We start from the raw sequence: 27,515 nt of genomic DNA, 5'->3' as shown, positions 1-27,515 counted from the left end.
AGAGCGAGGCACACGACCTTTGCCAAATAGCCCTCACCCTGAAGTGAATAAGCGTTTTTCCTGCCTGCACATCCCTGGCATCGTTGACTTGTTTTTGCCTGTGCAGGAGTTCAGTGCCAGTGAGTCGGTGAGCAAATGAGTCCATGCACAGGCCCTTTAAGAGGACCACCCAGGTCTCTGACATCTTTTTTTCCTCCACAGATGCAATCCCCGTTGGTTTTCACAGGAAACTGTTGTGGGGACTTTTCTTCCTGGCACTAAAACCCTGGGCTAGGGAGGCTGGTACAAGGCTGGGACCATGTGCTTCTAAGGGGAGACCTGCAGAGTTGAGACCCCCTCCCGATTCTTAGTCACCACACCATGGACTGGGACCTGCCTGTTCCATGTCATCCTTCCTACCAATCTCAACCTGAATTCTTTTTTATATCCTTAGTTACAGGAATTCTTTTCAGCTAGTATTCAAATGTTCTCAGTAATGGCTCTTCTATATTCGGCTGTGACTTTGACATGGTCACAGAAGGAGGTGAGCACAGAGTTTACCTCTGTCATCCTGACCAAAAGCCACCCAAGACTTATCCTTACATCAGACCCTTTAAAGGTTGCCTCTTGTTCATAAAATAACTAAAAAATATTTCAATTACTAAGTCAACTGAAAATACATACATACCTTTCTAAATGTACACATTAAGATACCAAACACCAAAATAACAGTATTAAAACTATATTCCTGGACCGTCAAAGAAAGATTTGACATGAAAAATATTTAATGTGTCATATATCCTTTCCAGAATATAGAAGAAACTGCATTTTGTCACTCCTAAAACTCAACAGTTCTCAAAATTAAACTAATATTAAATCTCTTAAGTGGCCAATTTAAAAATAAACCCAACAAGCATGAGCTGGAGTGTACCTCCATCCACGTCAGGGCAGGGCCGCAGTTGATCTTGTTGCCCGCGATGGCTGAGAGGCGGGACAGGTAGGCGGCGAGCATCTGAGTGACTGACTGAAAAGACAGAGAAGATTCAGTGGTGGCTCAGAGTAAAGATGCAACAGGGTGCGTGTTGGAGGAACTACTGTAAATTGGTTGTTTCTAGAGAAGAAGCAAACCTTCAGTTTTTTGGCATTAGTCACAGAGGGTTCTTCACGGAGTCATAACAGTTCCTTGAACACAAACTACGGGTACTTACCTGCCAAGACCCAGTCTTGCACACAACTTTAACATTTCACACGTCATCAGGGGACAGCCTACTTTACAGCTTCTAATGTCATTGCTTTTTCTTTCTATTCTTGCATGGAAACCTAAAAGATACTAATCGCAAGGACACACTTGGCTCTTCTGCCCAGCTGCTCCCAGTGACCCTGACACTCCTTCCCCAGGACCTGCGGTCCTTCTCCCACCGCAGCAGGACAGCCGTGCAACACATGACCCCAGCTCTTGGGTCGGCTGATTGGTCCTGGAATGTGATGCAACTTGACCTGGCCTAACGCGGGTTACTGTGGGAATCAGAAATCATGATACAAAATTTCAGCTCAGAATGGCTGCTGTCTTAAAATAGATATAAACCCCGCACCTGCTGGTACTGACCCCGTTCTGAGACAGTATGAGAGAGAAAAAGCATGCAACAGATAGACAGATATGGGAAATGGAGATAGAGAGGCATACAGATTCTCTGTGGTACAAAAAAATCTGTGGTTTTAAGATGTTTCCAAGACTCTGCTATAGTGTCAGTTCTTACACAATTGATGGTGTTGCTGCTTTGCCCTACATCCTTACTTGCTCTGGAATTAATGACAGAATTGAAATGGGCCCCGTCAGGATGTGGAAGAATTCTGCACTGTTTCTGAGCATCCACTGTGGCTGCCAAGAAGTCTAATGTTAATACAATTCTTGTTCTCTTGAGAAAAATCTGTTGTTTGCTCTCTAGGAGACTTTTTGATCTTCTCTCTGCTTTGCCATTTTGAAATTTTTACTATACATTTCTAGATGTGTGTCTTTTCACTCATTAGCATTTAATGGGACCATTTAACTAGAAAATATGCCTTTTTTAACTTTAGGGAATTTTCCTATATTAATTTTTGTAGGGACTTCTCAATCTATTCTCCACGTATCCCAACTACTCTCTTGCAACTTTTTTTATACCTTTTGGGGCTGTATTCTTATAAAACTTGATCTTTCAGCTAATTCTCTATCTGTGTCAATTTTTTATGTAGTCCAGCTATTCAGGTTTGCTATCATTAATATTAATTTACACGACCATATGTTTGTTCATTTCTAAGATCTCTTGATTATTTTACTTTTGCAAAGTTCTGCTCTCACTCTATGAATGAGATTGCATCACTCTCTCAGTACACTAACCATGTTCCTCAAGGCCCTCTGTTTGCCCTCCTGTTTGTTCACGGTCATATGCCGCCTAACTGATGAGGATACACTCTGAGACATGCATCCTCAGGGGATCTCATCACTATGCAAACATCACCGAGTACACGCACATACGCAAACCCAGACAGTGTAGTCCACTACACACCTGGGCTATATGGTGTAGCCTATGGCTCTTACAAACCTGTACAGCATGTTACTGTGCAAACCAACATGAGATTAAATCATGCACAAGCGAAAATGATACAACCAAGAGGCATAATAAATATGAGAGGAATGAGACTGCTGGCGGGCATTAACATGGCACATTAAGTAAAAAGAGTACACTCGAAGTATTTTATAGTAAACACAGTCACATAGTCATGTATTATCAAGTATTGTGTATTGTACATAATTGCACGTGCTACACTTTTATGTGACTGGCAGCACAGCAGGTATGTCGATACTCCTCTATCACCGTAAACACTTGAGTACCTGAGTAATGCACTGCATTATGAGGTTATGACAGCGACCACCTCACTAGGACACAGAAAATGTCCACCTCCATTATAATCTTATGGGACCTCCATCATACACACAGTCCGTTACGGACCGAAACATCGTCACACGGCACATGACCACATGCTGTTTTTACCTGGAAGAGCTCTCGTTCATCTGCCTTCTGCAGTCTGCTTGCACATTTTATGCTCTACTTTCTTGTCATCCTAAATCTTACCCCATCTACTTTCAAACATTCCTCATAATTTCTTATTCCCTGATGATTCTTTTCATTTTCTGATGTTATTTAAAAATTCATCCCTTTAAAAAGTTTTAAATCGTTTATATTTCTAGTAGAACTATGCGGCAGGAATGGAGGTAGATGAGTAGATATGGCCTGCTATCATTAATAAGTAAACAGCATCATTTCAATATCCACGTATGATTATTACTGAAGTCAAAGTATTTCATATTTTTGCTTCCATATTTTATATTCTCTTTGGAGAATGAATGTCTGTTTATATACATTGCTCATTTATATATTATTAAAATATGAGGCTTTTTTGTTAATGAAATAGTTAAATAAGCCCAGGAATCGTCCTGAGTGTGCAACGTAAGCTTTCATTCCTGCACAAGCAGGAACTGCTGCTGATTCACACAGTTCACTACCTCTGGGCTGCCCTTCAGGGCGTCCGAACGGGGGAGCTCCGAGAGCTGGGAGAACCGTCGGTCATAAATGCACAGGTGAAGGTGTTTGTCCAGCACTCGGAAGTCTTCGTAGCTTCTTTTAACGATCCAGCTTTTGCCCTGTGGGTAAGAAAAAGAGGCTCCTATAATTCGTCCCTATTAGGAAACGCTCATGAACCAATGGTATTTCATTCAGGGGACTTTCTATTTTCTAATGGAAAGCTGCTATTAACTCAATAATAAAAAGTTAAACCCCAAAGCAATTCGGTGAGTCACATTACGTTAGAAGGTCAATAACGAACCGTAAGACCGAACTCCCCATTAGCCCTCTTCCCACTGCTCATCAGAGCCCTCCGGCTCTGGGAACGACTGTTAGATGGTTCACACAGCAAACAACTTTACCCCTGCAGAAGGAGCCATGAAATGATTTTGAGTGAGAGAAAACCATTAAAAATTAAAGGAAAATAAAACTGGGTTATTGATTAGTTATCACCAACATTTTCTGTGACTGACACTAGAAATATACTAAAATTAAAATTAAGTCCTCATCTATAATGATTCAATATGCATAAAGTACCTAAAACCCATTATTTCTCCCCACTTCTCAGGCTTTCTTCCTTTCCTTGTCCCATCTCACAAACTCACTAAAAATAAAAACCTACTCATAGAACATTTTTAGTACCTACTGTCTTCTAATTCTATCCTGAACCTGTCACTTCCAATAGCCATAGTTTCAGTGAGGACTAACATCATTTCTTACCTGGAATATTGCTAACGCTCCCTGCCTGTGACCTCCTCCCTCACTCCACTCCCCACTAATACAAAACACAATGCTTATCGGCTCACACGAGCAAAAGTCCTTAAAAAGCAGTGTGGTCGGCAATGATGAACCGGTCCTGAGTACACAGCATCTGGTTTTTCAATTTAATCTTATTTTATAGAGAGGCTTCCATCTCCTAAAAACCTGGAAGAACTAGGAGAATAAGCCTCCAGAGTAGCCAGTCGTCTCAGAATGAAACACAACATTTTTCATGTAGCTCTTCTCCATTTTCCTCAGCCAAATGGCACCAAAACAGAAGGTATCACTCATAGGGGAGGTGCTGGATTTTACACAGAGGTATGTCAAAAACTAGCATGACAAATTGTCTAATCCTACTCTGGACTATAATTCTCTATTACATAGGTTTCCTCTTTCAAACAGTTGTTAGAATAAGAGAATAGATGTGGCAATTTTAAAGAACAGTATCCTACATTTAAGGGTTAGTTCCTAGTCCCTATTCTATGGCATGCTAGCACAATCACTCTAGAATGGGATCAGTCTGAATTGACAACCATCTCATTCACTACTCGTCCACGCCCTTTCTTTGCTTCCAGCTACGCTCAATTACCTCCATTCCTTCATTTTATGGACGTATGCCCTCTCTTGCCTCCATGATTTTTAAGCGCTGTTCTGTCTGCCATGGAAAGGCACTCTTCCACTCTTTGCTCAAACAAGTAAGCTCCTTCCTTTGCTTAGTTCAACAGATGCCTTCTACCCAACACTTCCCTGAATGACCACAGGGGGGCAAAAAGAAAAAAAGAAAAATACACTACAAAGCAGTAAAAGTAGAGACAAACTTCTTATCACAGAGTTGCATAATTTTTCTTTCACACTTACACACATATTAAAAATTATGCAACATTTCAAATATCAGAAAAGTACAAAAAATAACAACATGCACCCATGTCTCTATCACAGAGATTAAATACATTGTTGACTCTTGTTTTCAAAGCTCTGGACATTTTTAAAGAACCAATTACCACAAATGTAAAGCCCCATTCTCTCGTGTTCTCTTTTTAAAGGTAAGGAATGGTGTTAATGTGCATTGTTATCATGCACAAATACATGCTTTATCTCTTTACTACATATTAATATACCCATAAGTAATGTATACTATTGTTTTGAATCTCATACAATTCACATATTATGGGAACATGGAACAGCATGTTGCATTTTTTCCATGTTGATGTAGGTAGCTTTATCATTAGACAAATGCTAGAGTGTAATGTACTGGAGAAGTGAAACCCCAGTCTGCCCTCCCACCCCCCATGGAGGGGGGAGTATGTGTTCCACACTTGGCACTTCTGCACGTCCCAGTGCAGTGAATATATCCCGTCTCGTCCCACACACATGGGGAAGAGTCTCCAAAGTAGCTGCCTGCAAGCGGGACTGCTGACCCTCATGTATGACCACTAACAACTGCATTTTAAATCTGCCAAACTGGCCTCCAAAGTAATAATACCATGTTCCCAACCAGAAACCTGTTCATCTTCTCCATTAAAATTATGACTTTTACTTAATGATATGTGTGAAAGCATTTGTATTTGGACAAGAAGGATTAGCTGCCCTCATCCAAGCATTTTAAATTCACCCATTCTATCCTCTGACTTGGGTTTGGTGGGCAATGCTTGAAAAATTGTGTATGGATACCTTTAGGAACGGGACAGCGCAGTTTAATGTATCAAAGTGATTGCCACATCAAGCTGTTTTTCTTACTTATGTTACCTGCACAGCTGCTGAAGCTATATGTATTTATCTACTACTGAAATAGAGAAGTAGCTGAAAACTTGGCTCTAGAGTGTCCCAGTAAATCCTGGCTGATTAAGAATTGCATGCAGTAACAGTAATATAAAATGCCTGGTACAGTATTAGAATGGCTCATTTAATTTAAGAAACTTTCTGAGCTGAACATACCAGAATTAAGGAACAAAGTTTCCAATCAAAACCCCATGGAATCTAGCAGAACAAATGACTGGTCACCAAAAGCTCAGCAACTAAAATGACAAAAGAATATTCTTATTGATTACTGTTATTCATATGAGGGTTTAGCCAGGGAAGAGTTAATATATCGTCAGAGGTCAAAAGTGGTTTGTCATGTTAGCTGAATTATAAGCTTCAACACTGGGAAGTGAAATCCTAAATTTAATATAAAGAATTGCATAAATGTTATAAATTATGAATTTTATAAATTTAATGGCAAAAGATGTACAATGCTGACACTAATTAAAAGATAGCAGGAGTAGCTACATTAAGTCACACAGAGCTGAACTCAGATCAAGGCCAGTTATCAGGGAAGAAAGGTGTTACATAATAACATAGAGGTTATTTCTCCAAAAAGAAATAACAATCCTTAATGCCTGCAATAGAGCATCAAACATGTGAAGCACAAACTGATAGAACGGTGAAAGGAAACAGGTGAATCCACTACACAGTCAGCGACATCAACATCCCCCTAACAAAAACGGACAGATCCAGCAGGCAGAAAATCAGGAAGGGCATATTAAAGCTCAACAACACCATCAATTAACTGCATATAATGCACATCTATAGATTACTTCATCCAAAAAACATCCCTCTCAAGCTCACATGGATCACTGCCAAGAGACCACATTCTGGACCATAAAACAAATGCTAACACATTTAAATTTTTAAATACAATGTCTGCTCTCAAACCATAATGCAATTAAACTAGAAATCAATAACCAGAAGACAGCAAGAAAGTCCCAAAATATCGGCAAGATTAAGCAAACATTTCTAAATAACACATGGGTCAAAGAAAAAACTCCCAGGGAAAAATTTAAAACTTAAAATACAACATATCAAAATGCATGAGATGCAGCAAAAGCAGTGCTTGGCAGGATTACTGATAGCATTGAATGCATATATTAGAAAAGAAGGATCCAAAGTCAATCATATAAAATTTCATCTTAGGAAAATAGAGAAAAGAACAAATTAAAACAAACAAAAAAAACAGAATAAAAAAAATAAAAGCAGAAATCAATGAACTTGATAACAGAAAATTAAGTGAGATAACCAACAAAATCATGATGCCTTGGCTGGTGTGGCTTAGTGGGTTGGGCACCAGCCTACAAACCAAAGGGTCACTGGTTCGATTCCGAGTTAGGGCACACGCCTGGGTTGCAAACCAGGTCCCCAATAGGGGGCATGCAAGAGGCAACCACTCACTGATGTTCGCTTTCTCCCTCCCTTCCCCTCTGTCTAAAAATAAATAAATAAAAATTTAAAAAAACAAAAGTGTTCTTTGAAAAGATCAATGAAATCATAAAACTCAAGCCAAGATAAGTATGGGGAAAAAAAGAGAGGACACAAATTACTAATCTCAGAAATGAAAAAGGGAACATCACAAGAGACCCTACGAACATATAAAGGAATACTATATCATAAACAATTTGTATGCCCACAAATTTCATAACAACAATGAAATGGGCCAATTCCTTGAAAGACACAATCTGTCAAAACTCACACAAGAAATGAACAATCTGACTAGGTCTATATTTGTGAAGTAAATTTAATAAATAATTCATAAACTTCCAAAAAAGAAAGGACTAGGTCAAACTGGTTCACTGGTGAATTATATCAAGTATTTAAAGAAGAGATTATACCAATTCCCTACAATATCTTTCAAAAGATTAAAGCAGAGAGAATACTTCCTAATTCATTCTATGAGGCTAGAACAAGAAAAAAAATACAGACCAATATCTCTGTATATATGATATCTCTGTATATCTGATATCTCTTGTGAATATCAATGTCAAACTCAATAAAATTTTAGCTACTAAAATCCAACAACATATAAAAATAATTATACACCACAATCAAGTGGAATCTATCCCAGATACAGAAGGCTGGTTCAATATTCAAAAGTCAATTAATGTAGCCCATGACATCATCAGAAGAGAAAAAAATCCCAAGATCACACCAACAGATACAGAAAAGTATCTGACAAAAGTTAACACTTATTCATAATAAAAATATCTCAGTAAACTAGCAATACAGGAGAACGTCCTCAAGCTGACAAAAAATACCTATTAAAACTCACAGTTATTATGACAATGCTGAGAAACTTGAAGCTTTCTGATTAAGATCAGAAATAAGGCTAAGATGTCCCCTCTCATCAATGCTTTTCAACACTGTACTGGAATTACTAGCTAATGTAATAAGACAAGAAAAAGAAATAAAAGATACTGATTGGGAAGGAAAAATAAAACTGCCTTTGTGAACAGATGGCATGATAATCTAAGTAAAATATGCAAAAAGATGTGACAAAAAAATTCTCAATTAAGTGATTATAGTAAAACAGCAAAATTCAAGGTTAATGTAAAAAAGTCAATTGCTTTTCCATATACTAACAATGAGTAAGTGAAATCTGAAATTGCCATGTTTTGCCTGCACAACACACTTTTTTACAGAAGTTTTTAAGGGAAAAATAAGAATGTGCATTATACATGGGTAGTACTCATTCTGTATCTATATAAATAAATGTTTTTAATTATTTTATTTATATTTATGTATAAATGTATTAAATGTGTAACTCTAGAAAGCAACAATGATACCTGTATGCAAAATAATACACTGGAATAGAATAATCAGTTTTATTTCTACATACAAAAAATTAAAGTTCAATTAAAAATATTAAACCCTGACCTGTGTGGCTCAGTGGATGGAGCACCAGCCTGAAAACCAAAGGCTGGCCAGTTTGATTACCAGTCAGGGCACATACCTGGGTTGCAGGCCAGGTCCTGAGTAGGGGGCATAAAAGAGGCAACCACATATTGATGTTTCTTTCCTTCTCTTTCTCTCTCCCTTCCCCTCCTTCTAAAAATAAATAAATAAAAATCTTTTATAAAAAATTAAAATGAAAAATTTTTTACTGACAGTTTGGGCCAAAAATGTGGGTGTGCATTATATACAGCAAAATACAGTATAGGTAAAAACACAGTAACATTTACATTAGCATAAAATATTTAGGTATAAATCTAACAAAACATGTACAAATCTATATGAGGAAAACTGCAAAACTCCAGTGAAAGAAATCAAAGAACTAAATAAATGAAGAGATATACATTTTCTATGGAAAGACTCAATATTGTCAAAATATCAGTTCTTCCCAACTTGATCTATACATTCACAATATTACTGTAATCAAAACCCTACAAGTTATTTTTGTGGATGTCAACAAACTGATTCTAAATTTCATCTGAAGAGGCAAAAACCAATACAGCTAACACAATACTGATGAAGAACAACGCTGGAGCAATGACACCATCTCACTTCAAGATTTACCATAAAGAGTGGTGCTGACAAAGGAATAGACACACACATCCACGGAACAAGACACAGCTCAGGGACAGACCCACCTGAAAACAGTCTGCTGATCTTTGACAAAGGAGCCAAGGCAACAAAATGTGGAAAAGACAGTCTTTTAACAAATGGTGCTGTTAACAATTGGACATCCAGAGGCAAAGAGAAATTACTCTAGACATAGACTTTACAAGTTCCAAAAACACTAACTCAAAATGGATTACAGACCTTAATGTAAAATGTGAAACAGTAAAACTCCTAGAAAATAACATAGAAGAAAATATAGATGACCTTGGGTTTGGTGATAACTCTTTTTGGATACAATACCAAAGGCATGATCCATAAAAGGAAGAATTGATGGGCTAAACTTCACTGAGCTTAAAATTTCCCACTGTCAAGACAATAAAAAAAAAAGCCACAGACGTGGATAAACCATTCACAGAGCTGTGTCTAATAAGGGACTGTTGTCCAAAATATGGAAAGAATTCTTTAAACATCAAAAATAAGAAAGCAACTGACTTGAAAATGGGTAAAAGACCTTAACAGACACTTCACCAAAAAGATATACAGATGACAAATAAGCATATGAAGAGATACTCCACACTGTATGTCATCAGAGAAATGCAAATTAAAACAGCAGCAAAATACCACTATACCTCTGCTGGAATGGGATATACTCCCCAAACACTGGTAACACCCAATGTTGGCGAGAATGTGAAGCAACAGGAACTTTCCTTCATTGATGAAATGGTACAGCCACTTTGGAAGGCAGTTTGTCAGTTTGTTACAAAACTAAACATAGGGTCCAACAATTACATTCCTTGGTGGTTACCCAAATGAGCTGAAAAGTTATGGCCACACAAAACCTACACACAAATACTTATAGAAGCTTTCATTGTAACTGCCAAAACTTGGAAGCAATCTTCAGCTGAGGAATATAAATAAATTGTGGTACATCCAAACAATGGAATGTTGCTTAGCAATAAAAAGAAGCTATGAAGCTATAAAAAAGCATAAAGGACATTTAAGGTCATATTACTAAGTGAAAGAAGCCAACCTGAAAAAGCTACTTTCTGCATAATTCCAACTATCTGACATTCTGGAAAAGGCAAAACTATGGAGATAATACAAGGATCAGTGGTTAGCGGGAGTTAGTGAGAGGTGAGAATGAACAGGTGGTGCACAGCTGACGTTTAGCGCAGTGAAACTATTCTGTGCAACACTAGAGTGGTGGATACACGACACTGCAAATGTATCCAAACCCACAGACTGTGCACCACCATGAGCGAGCTCTTGATGACAATGGTGTGACAATGTTAGGTCCATCCATTGTGACAAATGCACCGTGCTGGTGGGGAATGTCCACCACGGAGGAGGATGTGCACATGTGGGAACTAAAACTGCTCTAATAAATGAAGTTCACTAACTTAAAAGAATGATCACGTCCCCTTCCATCTAAGCAGTCTTGCTCACAGAAATAAGTATCAACAACCAGCCACATAAATGCAGCAACCTTGAAAGTCTCAAAAAGTAAAGGCTGGAGACTGGATAACAAAATTCATTTCTTCATATATAAGTGAATTGATTTATTTCAACTTGTAAAAAAATGTCTGTGTGCCAGCAAAAGTCTGCTTTTTATAGATTTTCATTCATGAAATTAACACATTAACATATAATTTGTAAATCAACTAAAACTATGTTAAATTCACTGAGTAAATTGTAAAAGTAGTAAAATATTTCATATTTTTGGCAGCTATAAAAGGACTTCAAATTTCATATATTAAAAAAAAAGTCTTAATCATCTAATTCCCAGACTGAATAAAGTAATGTAAGAGTATTTTAGAAGTTTAATTATAGTATAAAAAAACAAAACAAAAACACATTATACACATCTGCCTAACTTATAATTTGCTGCTAATTTCTATCCTTAAAAAATCACTACTATCAAGTAATGATGGTTATTCATGGGTAACAAAAATCAACAATTCTTGACAAGGTTTAAAAAGCATGAGAAAAAAAGACTATCCCAATATATAGGGTCACATTTCTAAGACAAAAATGTGTTCTTCTTTCTCTCATTTACTCACCAGATATTTTCTGAGTACCTAAATAATACTAAGCACTGAAGTGAGCATTGGAGATGCAACAGAGGAAGGACCATCAAACTTCTGACTTCTTAGAATTTATTTCTAGTCAGAACACAAATACTTTTTAAGGTAAATAAGTACATAAAAGAAATAATGATGGTTTTGTACTATAAAGAAATAAGCAAGAGCCTACTTCACTTAGGATGGCAGGAAAAGCCCTTCTGAGGACATGGGCTCCTGAGAACTGAACAGGCTCAGTGTGAGTAGCTGGGGGCTGCTCAATGTTCAGTGCCTTGTTGTTGGAAAGAGCTTAGGGTCTTTCAGGAACTGACTAGAGCTAGTGCAACCAGAACGTAGGAGTGAGAAGAATGTCATGACATGAAGCAGAAGAAACAAGCCTGTCCACATGGTGCAGGGTCCTCAGAGGCCTTGCTAAGTAGGAGTTAGGGTTCAGCTCTCAACACAGTGAAAATCTACTGTAGAGCTTTAACCCTAAGAGTAACATATTTCAGTGAACACGTTTAGAGGGTTAGAGGGTTATGTTCAATTACAGGGTGCAAGCCCAGATGCTATCACACTGGCTCAACAAGAGATAATGGCTTGTGCAAGCTTGGTAATAGCTGAGATAGGAAGAGATAGTCAAATTCAAGATAGAACTGCTGTTCTTCCTGAGAAGAACAGTCTTCCCCCATGTCCGTGGAAGCATCTGTATCATGGGAAAGTTGATACTTTGAATGGCTTCTTTAACCATATGATAAACTTCAGCGAAAAGGGAGAGAGACCCAATTTAAGTCTCAGCCTGGCCTCGTCCTAGATACAGGACCTGACACAAGTTACTTACTATGAGCAGCAGTTTACTCACCTGTAACTTGGGAATGGCAACACCTGCATTTCACAGAAGAGGTACGAGGTTCAAATAACAATCAGCCTACACATTTTGTTCACACAGATGCTCTCCAAATGTTAATAGGCAATCCCACCCCCCCAGTAAGAGCATTTTCTAAATGGACTGAATGGAGGAGATATTTAACACTCAGGAATCCTTTTCTGATGATGGAATTTCAAGCATCAAAATACAGGAGATATTTTGAGGTAGAGAGGTAGTTCCCTGAAACCAGCTGGGATATGGTAGAGGCTTGCTATTACTGTAAATATTTATAAAACACTTGATCTTCAGGAAAAAAACAAACTATTATATTGATAAATTCTTGTTAACATATAGAGAAAGTGAATACAATCCAACTCCAGTAAGAAACATTAATTTCAACTACTCTAAAGCTTACTAAAAGACAATAAAATACTTAGTATTTATGAAGCAACAATTATTCTTACAATAATGAAACTATCCTTACAAAAGGGAAAGACCAGAACAGGATTTTCATTACAGCACATGTTAAAATAAATTCTTGCAATAGCTAGGTTTAAAATTGTTATTTTAAAATTAACCCTTAAAAGCTGGTGTTTGCGTATTTGCTAAAGAATAAAAACACAGCTATAGAGTGTTTTTAAGACTCATGACCAGTGCCATTACATTTATAAATGCTTTCTTCTATGCAGCGGGGCTCCATAGAGTTAGTGGCAAGGTTTATCTAATTTTGGCCTTTTTTCATTATTGAACTTTTAACATTACCCTATTCCTGAATTACCTAAGATTTGTATTAATTTTCATTGATTTCAAACTGAATACCTGTTTCCTGAAAAGTAGGGGAAACAGAGAAGAAGAATTAGTGTGATTTCCCAGAAAAAAAAGTACTCCCATTCAGATAAATACTATGGTACCAATTGGAAAGTGTTTCTTCACCCACACTAGCTAACTTGTTTTTCCTACATAACTTTTCCCCCAGTTTATTTAATTGGAGAATAGAATAAAAGATAAAGGAGGAAATATCTGAAGTACAACATGCCTATACTGGTTAAGATGACTTCCTCTAAATAATAATTAGCATAGGAGGGTGGGAGTTGAGGGCTCAAGCAGGGCACTAAAAACCTATTCTCCAAGGCACCCAGGACAGGTGTTTTATCCGTGGTTGATATCTAGCTGGGACATGCCAGTAGTGTAACTGGGTTTGTACGACACATATCGGCTCCAACTGCACCAGGCCCATGCTGTGCCAGCTGTTAAGTATTTTTACTATCGCTAAGACTTATAATCTCTTGGCCTGAGATTAAACCCAGTTGGCCTAGACTCTCCCTCATAGGCTCTTGATTTGAGACTTCCACTTAAAGTTCTCTCTATAACTATCTTAATTAATATGTACAGGCTACCTAGGTCCTGTCCATTGAAATCACACAGAGAAACTCAGTGGGGCCCTGTCCGGGTAGCTCAGTCGTTTAGTGCGTCGTCCTGAGACAGTAAGGGTTGTGGGTCCCATCCCCTATCAAAGCACATATAAGAGTCCACCAGTGCATATGAATAAGTAGAGCAACAAATTGATGTTTCTCTCCACCTCCCTCTCAAATAAATAATTTAAAAAATCTTAAAGAGACTTAGATGGTCAGTTTCAGTGTCTTTTATAATTCTTTATTAACATTTGGGATATGCTCACAAATTTCAGAGTAGCCAACCAAGAATGAATCATATTAGAAAATGGGAAAGAACAAGAAAAAAAACCCCACTAGACTAAGGCTCAAATCCTGATCTTTCTCTTTCATTAACACTCTTGAGTCTTAGATTCATCATCTGTAAAATGGAAACCAGACTTTTCACCTCACAGACTGTTGTAGGAATTAAATGATAGCCCGGATGTCATAATAGCTGTGTACTACACACCGGTGATCAAAAATGCCTACTAAATCTAGATCAATTCATTATGAAAATCATGGCTTACATTTCTGAGTTCATGATTTAAAAAGAAATCAAAACTTTAAAGAGCAGAGGCAAAGACACAATTAAAAGGTTCAAAGGTAAGACCTAAAAGAATCAATGTCCCTCAACCTACAGAAGAAGAAATTTACACAATTTAGTTGGCCATTTTCTATGAAAGAATAAGGGAAGAGAGTGAGTGGGTTAAGATGAAGCACCGAGAATATTGGTTAAATAAAAGGAATTTCAAGAGCACATTATTAAAATCAGAAATTAGCAAAGATATGAAATACATGAATGAGTGTGTCTGGAATGGAAAGATTACAGCAGCGTGCAATGACCTCATCCAAAGACTAAACAATCTCTCAACTCTGTTGTTTGCAAATTCCAAGGAGATGCAAGAAAAACTGGCCATCAGAAAACTGAAGTCCTTACTAGCTCTTGCTAAGATTTCACATAGCTTAGGAAAACCACCTCAGTAATTTAGGCCTCAATTTCCTCATTTGCAAAATTAGAGAGTTTGATTATGAGTCTCCTGCAGTTATAAAAAATCCATGACTCTCATTTACTATGGCTTATGGCTGACCTCTGTGGCAGAGTACAGAAGGTAAGCCATGGGAATGCATCAATGACTGTTTACGGGGAGGCAGAGACGTGTGATGGCATTGTTACAATGCAGTAAATTACTACTTTGATGTAATAAGTAGTACACCAAGTAGCCTAAAATTTGGTAAGCAGCCTGACCAGATATTTACAACCAGGAAATAACCTATCTAGGTCACTATTCATGGAAGTATAAGCAAGTAACAATTACACATTCTAATGTATGGTATCAAAATATCATAGGTAACTTCTGAAAGACAATTTTTAAAAAAACCGCGGATATTTGTGACATTGTGCTTTACTTAACAGAATAAAAGTATCTGCATTGTCAGAACATACAGAAATCAATAGTGAGAAGAAAAGATGCTAACAGGCGTTAGAGTAGAACGATTAATAAATTCATTACGACATGCCCACAATGTACTTTAGGTGAAGACACATTTTATAGTCATCTGTTAGTAAAGATTCATCACAAGAGCACTTAACATTTTCACTTAAAAATTAACTCACCAAACAGAAAAATCTTATGAAATATGACATGAAACCTTGTGATTCGGAGCTGCCTACTTCCTCAGAGGAACCCAGAGGAACCCGGATGACATAAATAAAACATGGACAAATGATATGTGACTTTGGATATCTTACTCATATAAAAGCCAAATCAGTTTCCAATGTCATATTCTGACACCTATAAATAAAAGCACTTAATTTTGAAAGGTGTTCCCTAAGGTCAACAAGGCTAAGTATTTCCCATATGAGATAAGCATCAGACTTTTCCAGGCTATTTAATTTTTAACTTCATGTACATAAATAATACTGTTTAGGAAAAAAGAACATAAATCTCCCTATCCTATTCTCTCACAAAGAAAACTAAAATTTTTGTATATAAGAAAGATTTCCTTGAAAACACTTGCTTTACAATGGCTAATTCAAAATGGGCAGAAAGCTCAATGAACATATACTAAGTAAACACTAACTGATTACCTGATGGAGGAAATACTCAATGCTACCTATGACATAATTTAAATCTCATTAAAAGCAAGTCCTGATTCCCTGGCCAGGTGGCCCAATGGGTTGGAGCATCGTCCCATATACCAAAAGACTGTGGGTTCGATTCCTGGCCAAGGCACACACCTAGGTTGTGAATTCGATCCCCAGTCGGGGTGAGTACAAGAGGCAACCGATCAGTGTTTCCCTCTAACACCACTGTTTCTTTCCCTTCCTCCTTCTCTAAAGTCGATAAACATATCCTTGTATAAGGATTAAAAAGTAATAATAAAATAAATTTTAAAAGCACAGTTCTAAAACATGATACGCCACCGTGGAACTTACCGTCTTGGCTCACAAAGTGAGCATCTGAGGCAGAGACGACGCAGCCTGCTGTTTCGCTGCATGTTGTGCTCTTACTGCCTCGCCATACACAGTGTATTTCCCTGCTCTTACAAGAATTACTTTCATTTACGCCTGTAAATTAAATGTCTATAGAAATGACTCTTTTAAATTGACTATCTCAACTCTGAGTACATACAGAAATAAAAAAATGACTAGGAGAAAAAATAAAACATCTGTTATCATAGTCACTTTTATTCATTCACAAGTGTCTAAAACCTTAAAAAACTGAGAAGGCAGACAGAAGACGGGTAAGGCGCAGTACTAAACTGCACACCCCACTCAGTACTGCATGAACACATTATTTTCTTCTTAAAAGGATATCATTTATTTTCTTAACAAGAGTCATTCATAGCCCAATTTCAATAGTATACAAGTATTTTTCTGTGGATTCTATTAGGCAATGTGAGAAACTCATTACAGAAAGAAACAGTCCCTGAAAATAATTCTTACTGCATTTTATGGGAACTGGAAAACACCCACAAAATTACCTGACACGCAATGTGCACGAGGTAGACCAGCTCTTTAGATTCACAGCCATTTTTCGTTATGTCATTCTGTTCTTCTGAAAGCGAAAGCTGTGGCAAAGAAGGGGCAGAGGAGAGGGGAAGTCATGATTAATGAACCAGAATAAACGAAATATTCAGTGATACTTGGAGTCTTGCATCAACTTAATGAAAGATATGCCTTATAAGAGAAGTGTACTACTTTATGGAAGATAAAGAATTCAGGATTTAAAAAAATATCCTATTAGCAGAAAATAAAATACATTCATTCAAGAGTACATCTTCACTTCCTTAACTCCCAGTGCACAGGTGAAAGGCAGGCATCAAGGTGGCCCCCGAGGGACAGTGTGGCCATGAGGCTCACAGAGACCAGGCTCCCCTGCAGAGGCTGCAGACTGGCCGCCCAGGACACAGGCTGGCCCCACTGATACGTTTTATTTTAGACTCACTGTGCAGGTCTGTACACTGCGTTTTATTTTATTTTTATTTGAACCACCAGCTAGCATTTAGAAAGTGAGTATTTTTAAATGAAAAATACATATTTTTGGCTTCTATTGAAAAATCAGGAAACGTGAAATATTGGACCCACATTCTCATATAGGCAGCAACTGGCTGGAGCTGGAAGTGATTGACCCCTTTGAATGTCTTCTCCAAGGGACTATGCCACAGACCCGATCACTCTTGATTTTTCACCAGCATGTAGATGAATGTTAACTGCCCTGCACTGTTCTGCTTGCTTTGTTATTTTTATACCCGACTCACTGCACTCATTTATCTTACATACCTGCCCTAACTTGAAATGTGAATTTGCAAGCTCTGATCCAAAAACAGACCACCATGAGTTCAAATGTCACTAACTGGTTATATAATATTGACCTTCCCACTTAATCTCTCATCTGGAAAAAGGGGATTATATAATAATATGTACTCCCAAGTTTGTGAGTATTAAATGGGATATTGCATTTAAAGTGTTCACCAAGCTACCGGTACCTGGCACTCAGTAGGTACTTAATGTATGTTACCTATTGTTACAGTTCATGTGATGAGAAATACATAGTTGATGAAAATATGGTCTCTGTTTTTAAAGGCAGTGTTCACAGGGAAAATTTTTAAAAAACCTCCTGGTATTAGTAAGAGACATTTACAAGAGATAACAATCATTCTCACACTATCTAATATAAGCTAGATTAATCACAAAAGCATAGTGGTTTTTTTTTTAACTAAAAAAATTAAGGGTGAAATGAAACCTAAATGAGTAAGTTGCAGAAAGTGACGACACTTCCGTGACTCAGAGTGATTAATGGATGTGTTGGAATGCCTGGAAAAGACCCAGAAGGATAAAGAATCTGCCTTAGAGAGGAGGGCAGAAACCGGCCGGACCCAGAACAATGGCATGGGGACTGGAGTGATACAGTAAAATTCAAGGAACACCTGTGATAGAGAGTCCACACCCACCCATCGACTGATTCCCACAGGTATTCACCAAGTGCATCAAGTTAATACACCAAAGGCAGGAGGAAGAGCAGGGGAACTGAGAGAGACAAACCTGGGAAGTGTATGCAGCCTCCCCAAGCACAGGGCAGCCAGCTAATGCTGTGGATGGGGAACAGAGCCAGAAAGCCCAACTCAGACAGACAGATCCCTCCAAGGCCCTCAGACAGCCAACAACTGAAGGGTTCTGGTGGCACAGGAAAGCTGAGAAAACCTCTGCAGAAGCAACTTGACTTGAAAGAATATAAGACAGCTACACGGCAAGATCTGGGCTCAGGTAGAGGAACGGGAGCTCTGTTTTGGTACAGAAAGCTGGACAAAGACCTGGAGAATGAGAACTAGCAACCTGGTGGTAAGGCAGAGATGAAGAAAAGAACATGAGTTCTCTCCATCAGTTCAGAAACCTAGCAGCTTAGCTGTAAAGCACAAAGAGATCTTCAGACACCTTGCCCATTTTCAATTCCCCTTGATAGGGAAAAAAAAACCAAAAAACAAAACCAAAAACACCTCCTGAACTTACACTCAAAGTATTTAACAGCAATGATAAACTAAAGCTGCCAGAAGGCCAACTCTATACAAGCTACAGGTCAGCTTGACTCAGCCCCTCAATCGAACATGATGAACAGAATCCAATATAACCACCTAACAGACTAGAATAAGAAGGGGTAAAGCCCATTCCCAGAGATAAACATTTACTGACTTTACAGAACTGGCATAAAAAATTACAAACACACACAGAAACGAGAAATTGTGACCGACAGTCAAGAAAAGAAACAATAAAAGGAATCGGACACAAAGGGCCCAGATATTGAAATAGTAAAGAGAACATAAGTTATGACAGAAACTCTAAAGTGAACTTGAAAAGATAATAATAATATGGGACACATGGGAAAAATCTAGCAGAGACTGAAACTACAAAAATATTCAAAATAAAATGCTAGAAATAAAAGCTGTGTCAGATATCAACAGCAAACTGGACATAAAAGATCAAAGGGTCAGTGAACTTAAAAATAACTCACTAGAAATTATTAAGTTAAAATAAAAAGATACAAACAAGAATAACTAAACATAACAGTATATTTGATATCTCTGAGAGAACACCAGACAACCACGTGCACAGCTGGACACCAGAGGAAAATGAGACAATAAAACAGAGGAATATTCAGCAAAATCAAATATTTCTAAAACTGGTAAAAAATATCAATTAACAAATTCAAGAAATTTAGTGAACCTCACATAGGATGATTTTTAAAAATTAATATTAGACATTCTATAATCGCACTTCTAAACAACAAAAAGACAAACCTCTTTACAGTAGGCTAAGAAAATAAAACATACTGCATAAAGGGAGAAAATATGACTGACAGCTGAATTCTCACCAGAAGGAAGAGAGGACGTAAGAAAAAGAGAAACACCTGTAAAGTAGTGAAGGAAAAGTGTTAAATCTATACCCCATGAAAATAACCTTAACAAATTTAAGAAACATGGACACATTTCCAAACCACAAGAGCTGAGAGACCTCGTCTCCAGCAGACCAGTGCAAGAAAGAAAGCTACAACACTTAGGCTGAAAGCAAATGGTACCGGATAAAAAAATCCAGAAACACAGAAGGAGTAAATAATTCTAGAAGGGGTAAATATTTAAGTAAACATAAAACAGCTAAATTTGCAACAATAACAGATGGCAGACGTTTGAGACTATCTTAATAGTTCTGAAAAAAGAGAATAAATTATCCTATAATTTATTCACACCTAAACCACAAGAAAATAGTAAGAGCAAAAAATTTAGCATTTTCTGATTAATAAAAACAATGAGTTTCCAAAAGCAAATTCTCACTATATCCACCTTCTAAAACATGCACTTTAAGAAAAAAACAGATTCCAGGAAAAAGAACTAAGATGGAAAGTAGAAACTGAGCAAAGAATTTAGCAAATAAGCCTTTCATCTCAACAAATGTTAACTGTATAACAAAAACAATAACAAATGTAGACGATAAAGAGATGGAATTATAATCCTAGGCCACAACACATGAAAGTCTAGAAAGAGTGACCCCAGTGAAAACACCTCCAACTACTGCGGTTGCTTAAGAGAAGGAGGAGATACTGATCAACTTTAGGCTGAAAATTAGGTATTCAAGTAAAAATTTCATTGTAGCCACTAAAAGAACAGAAAAACCATAATTTCTAAACCATGAGGGAAATAAAATATTTGAATATCAATAACTACAACAGAAATAAAAAATACAAGTACAATCAATCTTTCTAAGCAGACCTGGGCACAGGAGGAGAGAGAAGGGGAACACAAACTTCCAAATGAAGGCAAGGAGATGTGGGGGCGAGTGGGGGGGACAAAATTAAAGGCAAAGGCAGATGATGGTCAGGCGGTGTGTCAACAGAACAGTGGAGCAGGCAGCTCTGAACTCGAGCCTCTCACAGAAACACGGGAAAACAAACTGAAAACTCTCCAAATCAACTTTCTCACTACTCTAAGAAACAGTAAAAGGTCTATAACAACGGAGTCACCGAGTCACCAAAGCCAACTTCAATGCCGTAGGAAAGCGTTGCAGCAGTTTCGCTTGCCCTCACTCCAGCTCCTCCCCAGTGGCAGCGCTGGGCGGAGGCAGCTCCAGTTCCCAGGTGTGGGGCCCCGGGCCCTGGGTCCGCAGGAGTAAGACACTTTAGCCAACTACTGTGTGTATCTATTCCAATCTGTCTGGTGACCCCCTGAAGAATTGGCAAGACACAAACCTCTGTTTCATTAAACTTGGAACTGACTCAGGGACAATAAGCAGCAGCATTGTTCAAAAACACTATAAAGTAAACAAGAAACCTGCAGCCACCTGGAGCAAAAGATTATAGTTAAGACATAAAATAGTTTAAAACCCAGGAGGAAAAGCTGAAAAGAGAGGTTCTTTGTGAAATCAGGGCATTGAAAAACCCATGAATGCGTCCAGGGCAGAACACATGCACACAAAAGATACAAGAATATCCGACCCTTTAACCTCCAACTAATCTTAGAGTTGAACGAGTGCCCTAACACAGAGAAAATGTGCAAAGGCTGGAGAAAAAGTGTCTGTTTCGTTTATTTTTAGCACCTGGCATTTAAGAAATTACCTGAAAAAAAATACATACTACCTGAACATGAACAAAAAAAAGAGAGACTTTACTGAGAAGCCATGAGAGAGAATAGTCTTTGCAAAAATAATCTCCGAAAGTTACTAAACAATCAGACAACTATGTCCTTCATAAACAACAACAACAAAAAAACACCTGTAGAAAGGTGTGGAATCTGATTGCTAGGATCACTACATTATAATATTTAAATGTCCAGTGTGCAACAAAAATAATCACAACATACACCAAAAAAACCCTCACCAACCCTAGGAAGGCAGGGGCCATTATCAAGAGAAGTAAAAATAAGACCACAGAATCTGTCTCTGAGAAGTCTAGATACAGGACTTAAAATAAATTTTGAATGAACTATCTAAAATACACTCGAAGAGCTCAAAGAAACCACAAAAAACTAAAGGAAAGCAGGAAAATAACTTAAAAAAGAGAGAGAATCAAACACAAACTTGGGAGAGGACAAATCACTTACTAAACAAGATTTCACTAAAAGGATCTACAGCACATTTGGGGAGGAAGAAAAATCAACTTATTTAAAGAAAGTACAAATAAAACTACGGTCCAAAGAACAAAAAAAGGAATTTTTAAAAGTGAAAAGTGCCTAAGGGAGCTATAGGACATCATCAAAAGGACCAAAACTTGTCCTGGCAGGAGTGGCTCAGTTCATTAGAGCACCATCCTATAGACCAAAAGGTCGTGGTTCAATCCTTGGTCAGGGCACATACATGAAGGATGTTTCTCTCTCACATCGATGTCTGTCTGTCCCTTTCCTCACCCCTTCCCCATCTCATTGCTAAAGAGCAATGAAAAAATGTCCTCCAATGAGGATAAAAAAGAAAAAGGACCAAAACTTGCATTATGGAAATCTCAGAAAAAGAGAAGGGAGAGATTGAGGAAATATTAAGAATATGGAGGCATAGGAGAATGCCAACTCTAGAGCCCCGTCATAAAAATGAGGATTAACAACTACCCACTAACAAGAATGTCTCTGCAAAGATACTAGAACCTGGGGGTGAAGCCAAAGCAAACCCTAGGAACAAAAGTTTGAGAAAAGTCGCATTAGAAAGGCAAGAGAAGTGGTTTCACTTAGCCTCTGCCCTCTACCCTCTCCCAGGCAGAAGAGAATCCCACTAAGAGAGATTCCCTGGGAACATGGTTTCTCCCGTAGGAAAAAAAAGCCCAAGATGGACATTTAGCTTCCCCAGCCTCCCCAGTGTCTAGGGGCAAATATCAAGACCTCTGTCTTGCCTCAGGGAACACTGGGAAATTGGTAGAGATAGGCCACTCGAAGTCACTTAGTCACAAAAAGGGGGAATGGGACATACCGCAACCAGTGAATGGATCTTGGAGGTGGCACTGTGTCCCTGCTGCTGATAATACCCAACAAGAGAAACCAGCCAAAAGCCCTACCCAATCACAGAGTCCAAATGTGGCCATGTAGGGCCAGGGGGCACGATCATCAGTTCGTCCAATGGGAGCCTCCAATTGATAGACTGGGCAACCACTGAGCACAGTCAGTGATCCTAACCAATTGTGGAGTCCAAACTATAGCCACACCCAGCCTCAAGGCACTGCTTTTGGTCCTGCCCAACCTGGGAATCCAGTCAGTGCTCACTCTTGACCAGCGGCCCTGTCTAGATGGGGAATCCAGCAAGTTACCCCCCACACGTGAATGGTAAGACCTATGCGCACAGACCCACCAACACAAAGTCAACCTGTAACCCCACCCACATGCACAGAACAGCCTCCAGCCTCACCAAACCCCAGAGCCCAGCCTGCAGCCCCACCTGAACACCAGCTCAGCCAGAGACACCGAATGACCAGGGACGCAACCATGCCTGGCCAGTGGTGATGATGAGTCCAGCACACAGCAAGCGCAGTCCTGGAGCCCAGCAGGTGGTCCTGTCTGAGGGGGAGGTCCAGCCAGCAGCCCCACCTGACCTCGGATAATGAGCAGCAGCCGCATCCACCAGAGACCCCAGCAGTAAGCCCACCCTTCCTCAGACACTACAGCCAGGTGGGATGGGGAAACTGAGACAAAAAATAGAGAACAAGGCCCAGCAGTTTGGGCAACTTACAGCCAGCTAGTGAATCACAAGAACTTATCTCCCCTAACCTAGGACACTGAGAGTAGGTGGTTTATATCTCCCCTCCCTAACCAAAGAACACATAATTTAAATCACCCTGTTCTGGGAAATAGAGAACACAGACTCAATTAATGTCATTTGTGCCAGCTGACCCCAAGGACAGCTGAAGTCAGGGGAACAAATAAATAAAACACCATTAAAAGCCAGGCAGATTCAAGATTAAAAGTTAAACAGTATGGCAAACCACAGAATACTCCCCAAACCCCCTATGCACTCATGTTGACATATCAGCATGTTAAAAATTCACCTGGAAAGCTGACGAACGTTCTGCTGAAACCCTCCCTAAGCTTCTCACCTACAGAAAAAAGATAAAAAACCCTCAGGACAAAGACCCAGTGCACGCTCGCTCTACAGCACATCCATATCCCTTGCTGGGCACGAACCCTCTACTTCCTCCTAAACTTAAGGGTCTCAAGGAGACTTACAGCCAGGGAAGCAGTGGGCAGCAGCAGCTTAACCCAGGCTCACCCCCTGATCCTGTCTCCAGGGCCCCCTTTTCTCTGAGTCTCCAGTGAGCCGACAGCAGCCCTGCCTTGGCTCACTTTTTCCTATAACGTTTCTAGAATAGAAATATTACAGGAGGGAGCCCAAAGCAGAGCACCGCCTGGGCTCTCTCCTGTTGCCTCTTCTACCCTAAGCCCTCCCTTTGTGTCACTGTCCCCAGCTTCAGTAAACATGCTCTCAAAACCACCCGGACTCACGTTGTGAAATCTTTCCTACATGAAGTCAAGAACCCATGCACTACAGGCCAGCCTGAGGGAGACACACTCCAGGCCAGTACCTGTCAGGCAAAACTACCAAGTGGCCCGCCCAAAACCACAAGCTGGGCCGACTGGTCAAAGTCTTTCTCCACCAAAACAAGCCTGTGAAGACTGGGAGAGGTGACCACTTCTGCAAATGCACAGACACCAATGAAAGCACCCAGGATAGTGACAACGCAGGGAAGCAGGACACTGCCACAGGCAGCACGTAAAGATCCATGCAGGGTCCTAAACAACGCGACTCTGAGAATCTTTGCCTGAGGAAGTCAAACAAAAAATATAAGAAAACACAGACAATAAAGGAAATTAATACACAAATATACAAAGGAAAACAATATACAAAGTGAGAAGTTTAACAAAGAAACAAAAACCACTAAAAATAAAAATTATACAGATAAAGAGCATACTGATTAATTGAAAATTACAACTGACAGTTTTAACAGCAGATTCAATCAAGTAACAGAAAGAATCAATGAACTCAAAGGCAGGTCATTCAAAATTATCCAGTCAGAGAGCCAAAACGAAAAAATGAATGAAAAAGAGTAAAGAAAGACTACAGAATGTAGGGCAATAAATGACAGGCATGCATTACTGGAGACCAAGATAAGTTAGAGGGAGAAAAGGGGGCAGAAAACCCATTTAAAGAGAAACTGGCTGAAAACATCCCAAATTTCAAGAATATGTATATACCCAAATGTCCCCAATCAGATGCCATCCAAACAGGACTTCACCATGATGCATCATAATCAAATTACCAAAAAAACAAAAAGACCAAATTTTGGAAGCAGTAAGAGAAAAGACTCTTCAAATACAAGGGACTCCCATAGGGCATCGGCAGAAACTTGGTAGGTGAAGAGAGCATGACAGGATATGTTCAAAATGTTGAAAGAAAAGAACTGCAAAACAAAAATATGATACACGGCAGAACTTCCTGTCAAAGAAGAAGAAGTAATAAAGACACTTTCAAACAAATAAAAGCTGAGGAAGTTTACCACTAAATCTGCCTTACAAGAAATTATAAAGTTCTTCGAACTGAATAAAAAGGTACGAAGTAGCAAGGTAAAAACATAAATGAGTAAAACTCACTGGTAAAGGTGAATAATAGTCTAATGCAGAACACTCTAATAATGTAACTGTGGTGTGCACAACACTTTAGCCTCTACTATAAAAATTTAAAAATAAACACAGTAACTATAGCTGCAGTAATTTTAAAATGGATACACAGTATAAAAAGATATAATCTGTAACATCAATAACCTAAAATGTAGGAGAAAGGAAAGAAGTATAATTTTTCTATTTAACTGAACTTGTTATCAGCTTAAAATAGGATGCTGTAACTATAAGATATTTTATGTAAACCTCACAGTAATCATAAAGGAAGAAACTAAGGAAAACACACACAAGAGAAAAAGAATCAAAGCATAATGCCACAAAGAGGTATCTAATCACCAAGGCAGACAGCAAGAGATGAAGGTAACAAAACAACTGAAACTCACACTGAAAACAACAAAACGGTCAGTAAACCCTGACATACCAATAATTACTTTAAATATAAATGATTAAGTTCCTGAGTCAAAAAACATAGAGTGGCTAAACAGATAAAAAAATAAGATTCAACTGTAAGTTGTCTAGAAGAGAATCATTTCAGCTTGAAGGATGTAGACAGACTGAAAGCAGGGAGAGGGGTAGATATCCTATGCAAATGAAAACCAAAAGGCTGCAGAAATCACTATACTTATAAAGTAGACAGTCAAAAACTATCACAATAGACAAAGGAAGGTTTATGTAAAGACAAAAGGGTCCATTTATCAGGAAGATTGTATCGATAAGTAGTAAATACATGTTCTCCCAATATCAGACACCTAAATATAGAAAGCAAATATTAACAGAAATAAAAGAAGTACTAAACAGCAGCACAGTGATAGTGAGGGATTTTCCTACCCGACTCTCAATAATGGACAGATCATCCAGACAGAAAATCAAGAGCGAAACATTGGGTTTCAACTAGACTGAAGACCAGCAACTTTCAACCCTTTTCATGTCATGGCACACCTAATTAGCAAAGTTCTATGGCACACCAAAAAAATATATTTTCTGCCAATCTGACCAAAGAAAGGTATAATTTTGATTCATTCACCCTGAATGGACATTGTGTTGGCTGCTGTCACTTTTTACCTGACAACCTGAGAGAAAACAGGGCAGTCTCCCCAACTGAATAGTTAGGTATCGCACGTTTTAAAAATCCCGCAGCACACCAGCTGAAAACATGGCTCCAGATGAAAAGGACCCAGCAGACACGCCCCAAACACTTCGCCCCACAGCAGCACGGTGCACGTGCTTCTCCAACACACTCACAGGATTCCCCAGAGAAAGCACGGGTCAGATCCCAGGTCTCGGGAGGTTGTAGAAGACTGATCTCATACCAGATATGGTTTCCAAGCACAGTGGTGCACAATTAGCGTCAGTGACAGGACAAAAACTAGAAAATTCACAGATATGTGAAAATTAAACAATACACTCATGAACTACCAATGGATCAAATAAGAAATCAAAGGGAAATTTGAAAATCTAGCAAATAGAAATACAAAAGCAGTTCTAAGAAGTGTATAACAATAAGAGTCCTACATTAAACAAACAAGCAAACAGAATAAAAACAAAGACACTGAAATAGAGAACAAGTGGGCAGTGACCAGAGGGGAGAGGGAAGGGAATTTAAGCAGAAAAATGAGGAGGGATTTTGAGGAACAAGTATGAAAGACACAGGGATGAGGACTGGGGGGGGGTGGAGGAAATGGGAGGTGGGGAGCGAGGGGTGGGAGGAGCTGGGATGGGAGAAATAGACAAAAAACTGTACTTGAAAAATAACTAAATAAAAATTTTTTAAAAAGAATAAAAAAAAACAAGATCTCAAACAACCTAT

The 27,515-nt window shown here is 38.7% G+C and overlaps 1 protein-coding gene across 3 annotated transcripts in view; it reads right to left on the bottom strand.

The window, feature by feature from the left end:
• ARHGAP32 (Rho GTPase activating protein 32) overlaps window positions 1–27,515 on the bottom strand; it is a 275,104-nt gene that overhangs the window by 103,796 nt on the left and 143,793 nt on the right. For all 3 annotated transcript variants that reach the window (XM_037134236.2, XM_053659422.1, XM_037134235.2), the window contains 3 exons: window positions 17,057–17,143; window positions 3,524–3,661; window positions 911–1,003 (listed from right to left, as the gene is read on the bottom strand). In XM_037134236.2, the coding sequence (XP_036990131.2) occupies window positions 911–1,003; window positions 3,524–3,661; window positions 17,057–17,143 (318 nt within the window). The remainder of the gene's footprint in view (window positions 1–910; window positions 1,004–3,523; window positions 3,662–17,056; window positions 17,144–27,515) is intronic.

This window comes from Artibeus jamaicensis, unplaced genomic scaffold (assembly GCF_021234435.1).
Source record: "Artibeus jamaicensis isolate MK-2021 breed Jamaican fruit bat unplaced genomic scaffold, CSHL_Jam_final scaffold_660, whole genome shotgun sequence".
NCBI classification, from domain to species: Eukaryota; Metazoa; Chordata; class Mammalia; order Chiroptera; family Phyllostomidae; genus Artibeus; species Artibeus jamaicensis.
The sequence above is the reverse complement of the archived record's forward strand: the minus strand, read 5'-3'. Positions and strand labels throughout refer to the sequence as shown.